Source organism: Mus pahari, chromosome 23 (assembly GCF_900095145.1).
Source record: "Mus pahari chromosome 23, PAHARI_EIJ_v1.1, whole genome shotgun sequence".
NCBI classification, from domain to species: Eukaryota; Metazoa; Chordata; class Mammalia; order Rodentia; family Muridae; genus Mus; species Mus pahari.
Window position 1 is genome coordinate 19,815,400 of NC_034612.1, and position 3,329 is coordinate 19,818,728.

Genomic DNA, 3,329 nt, shown 5'->3' on the forward strand with positions numbered 1-3,329 from the left:
CTTGTGGGTCCCCCAACAACCGTAACTGGGGCTTACCCTGACTGTGGATCCTGCTCACCTACCTGAGCTGCCTTGTCTGGCCTCAGTAGGAAAGGAGGTACCTAGCCTTACAATGACTTGAGGAGGTAGGGTGGGTTGGTACCCAGGGAGGATCTCCCCCTTTCGAGGTGATGGGGAAGGGGCTTTTGGGGAGGAGTCATGTGAGGAGAGGCTGTGACAAGGACGTAAAGTGAATAAATAAATTATTTTGGGGGGGGGAGAGACAACAAGGGTGTCATTGAATTCAAAACCTTTGCTTGTCTCTGCATTCTGAGGTCTGGGATCCTTCTGAGTGCTGGTCAGTGGTGGCTCCCGTCTTGGACCCCAGCTCCCAGGGCAGAGGCAGGAGGATCTCCAAGTTTGAGGCTAGCTTGGTCTACAAAGTCTATGGAACAAAGTCAGTTCCATAATACTCAGGGCTACACAGATAAACTCAGTCTCTAAACAGAAAACAAAACAATGGGAGAAGTCCCCTTTTCTACAGAGGCGAGGGATGGCTAAGAAAGACACAGAGCCCTGCAAAGAGAATCTTGTCCTATCAGGAAGCCCATGTGCTGAGCCTTCAGGTGTTTTCCATTGGCCAGAGAGGAGTCTCATGGCCACTGTGCCTGCCCAGTTCCTGGCATTGAGTCGAGAAAGGAAGCCAGGCCCAGACTCTGCTGTTTCTGCGGCCTGGTACCCTACTGAGGCCAATAAACCAGAGCAGAGAGGTGCTGTCTTCCCCTTTAAATGATGTTGCAATTAATGTTTTTTCATGTCCGTGAGTGAGCTCTAGGGCATCTGTGTGCATCTGTGGGGATCTGTGGGGATCTGTGTGCATCTGTGGGGATCTGTGGGCATCTGTGTGCATCTGTGGGGATCTGTGGGCATCTGTGTGCGTCTGTGTGCACCTTTTATGTTTTGGGTGGATAAACGAAACAGCAGACCACGCCAAGGTGATTCCATGTGAGAGAGGTTTATTAAGCAGGGATGGGTTGGGGCGGTGAAGTGAGTAGAAGAGCAGAGAAGAGGAGAGAGAAAGAGGAAAAGGAGAAAGAGAAGAAGAGTGGGGAAGGGGAGAAGAGAAGAAGAGAAGAGAGTGAGGAGGGGGTGATCCCCTAATTTATACGGAGAATGATGTCACACCAGTGAGGGTGGGAACTGAGCCAGGTGAGTTGTGGGATTGAGGGTCATTGTCTTGGCAACGCAGGACTACTGTCACATGGTTAGGCCAGGTGTTGGAGTCCTGGTGCTAACAGTACCCATGTAGAGACAAAGGGGGGATTTCTTTATATTAGATGGAAATTCTTACTCAGAATTGAGCTTTTAAAGTGACTTTGCTGGGTCTGGGTTCAGAAGTCCACAGATCCAGAATTGGGGGTGTAGATCGGATGACCCAAGTTCAGTTCCGAGAACCCCCATAACAATGTTGGTTGTGGTGATGTTTGATGGTAAACCCAAGGCCAAGAGGTGAAGACATGAGGCACTTCTCAGCTCCCCAGTCAACTAGTCTAGGCTCACTAGCCAGCTCTAGTCTAATGTGATCCCCAACAGGCAGGCGCACACACATGCATACATACACACATGAACATGCGTACATTTAACACGCATGCTCAGGGGCACACGTACTCATTATAAAAGAATTAAAAAAGAAAAGAAACACAATGATCTCGTCCGGGGAAGCAATAGGAACAGAAGCTCCTCCCTCCGCCCCACCCTCTGCCAGCACCTCCTGGAAGCTTAGTCTGTTTCTCCAGATAAGGTCCTGTGTCAACTGCTGTGGTCGCACTTGCTGGAGCTCGACATTTGACTACCTAGATCGTCGCTGGTGACAGTGGCATCTCATACTTGCTGGCCCCCAATACTTTAAAATTCCATCCTCGGCTCTTGGATTCCTGCATCTCTACAGCCGGACCCCTGACTCTTCCTGGTCCTGCCATTAGCAGACTCTGAGCCATGGTTTTCAGCAAACAAGAGGCCATCAGCTTCTCTGTGACTACACTGGGCTGGATGGGGGCCATTGTGAGCTGCGTGCTGCCCATTTGGAGGGTGACATTTCCAGATGACGAGACAGACACAGATGTCAGCGTTTGGGAGGGTCTGTGGCACATATGCCAGGCTCAGGCAAACAGGTGGATACAGTGTACACTGTATGACACCCGGCTACAGGCAGCACAGGACATAAAAGTGTCTCAAGTCTTTATGGTCATCTGCACCATTGGAACCTGGCTGGGATTGCTGCTCTGCGTGCTTGGGGATCGGCGGTTCGAGTGCTTTATGAATAGGAATATTGAAAGCACGGTCATGAAGGTAGCTGGTGGGGTGTTTCTTAGTGTTGGCCTTCTGGTGCTGGTACCCCTGTCCTGGGTAACACACAACGTCATCCATGGCTTCTTTAACCCATTGCTGGGCTATTCGAAGAAAGTACAGATGGGCACTTCCCTCTACCTGGCCTGGACCAGCTCCGTGCTGCTGCTGCTGGGGGGCATCCTGCTCTGTGTCAACATCCCAGCATGCAGAGACTTTCCCAGTTCCATTAAGATCCCTGGTGTCAGACTTTCAAGAGCCAACAACAACACCTCAGGTAAGAACCCCTCTTCCTCTGCCCCCCACCCCCCACCCCTGAGACAGAGTTTGTCTGTGTAGACCTGGCTGTCCTGGATCTCGGAGATCTGCCTGCCTGTCTCCCACGTGCTGGGATTAAGGGCATGCACCACCACTGCCCAGCATCTCTCACCTTTGGAGTTACTTATTTTTAGACTGACCTCAGATTATCTTATGACCTTATTCTGCAGATGCTTGATGGCCAGCACACGCCCTCCTGGAGTGGAAAACTTCCTCAAGAGGCCTTGCTCCAGGTTCTAGAATCATTGAACTGGAAGGAGGACAGACAGGTCTACAGAGCGGTCCACAAGCTGTGCAGTGGGCTCTGTGGATGCAGCTAGCTGTGTCAGCGCCATGCTGAGGTGGGCTTCCTGGTGCTGAAGCTGCCCGAGTCACCTATGAATCTGTAAGGGACCCCAATAAAGTCATTGTCCCCCCCAGACTGGTCTTGGATGGGGCTGTTTCTTTGGTCTATAGTCGCTCTCTTAATTTGGGGTGACTGGAAAGAGAGGAAAAGGGAAACAGCGGACCCCAGAACAGGAATACTAGGGCTTGCTGCTTGTTGGGGAATGGGCAAGAAGAGACCGAGCCAGTCTGACATCATCCTGGCCCACTGTGACACTTTCCTGAAGGTCTTGTCACCAGGCTCAACTCTGATCGCCCTTTCTCCTGGCTGACTTGCAGAAGATAATCACTGGTATTGATAA

The 3,329-nt window shown here is 51.3% G+C and overlaps 1 protein-coding gene across 1 annotated transcript; it reads left to right on the top strand.

The window, feature by feature from the left end:
* Nucleotides 1–1,773: 1,773 nt before the first annotated feature.
* LOC110313198 (claudin-13-like) lies at nt 1,774–3,059 on the top strand. The gene is made up of 2 exons (XM_021187215.1): nt 1,774–2,602; nt 2,814–3,059. Exons 1-2 carry the CDS (start codon nt 1,975–1,977, stop codon nt 2,819–2,821), a joined length of 636 nt encoding a protein of 211 aa, XP_021042874.1. The 5' UTR covers nt 1,774–1,974; the 3' UTR covers nt 2,822–3,059.
* Nucleotides 3,060–3,329: the final 270 nt, after the last annotated feature.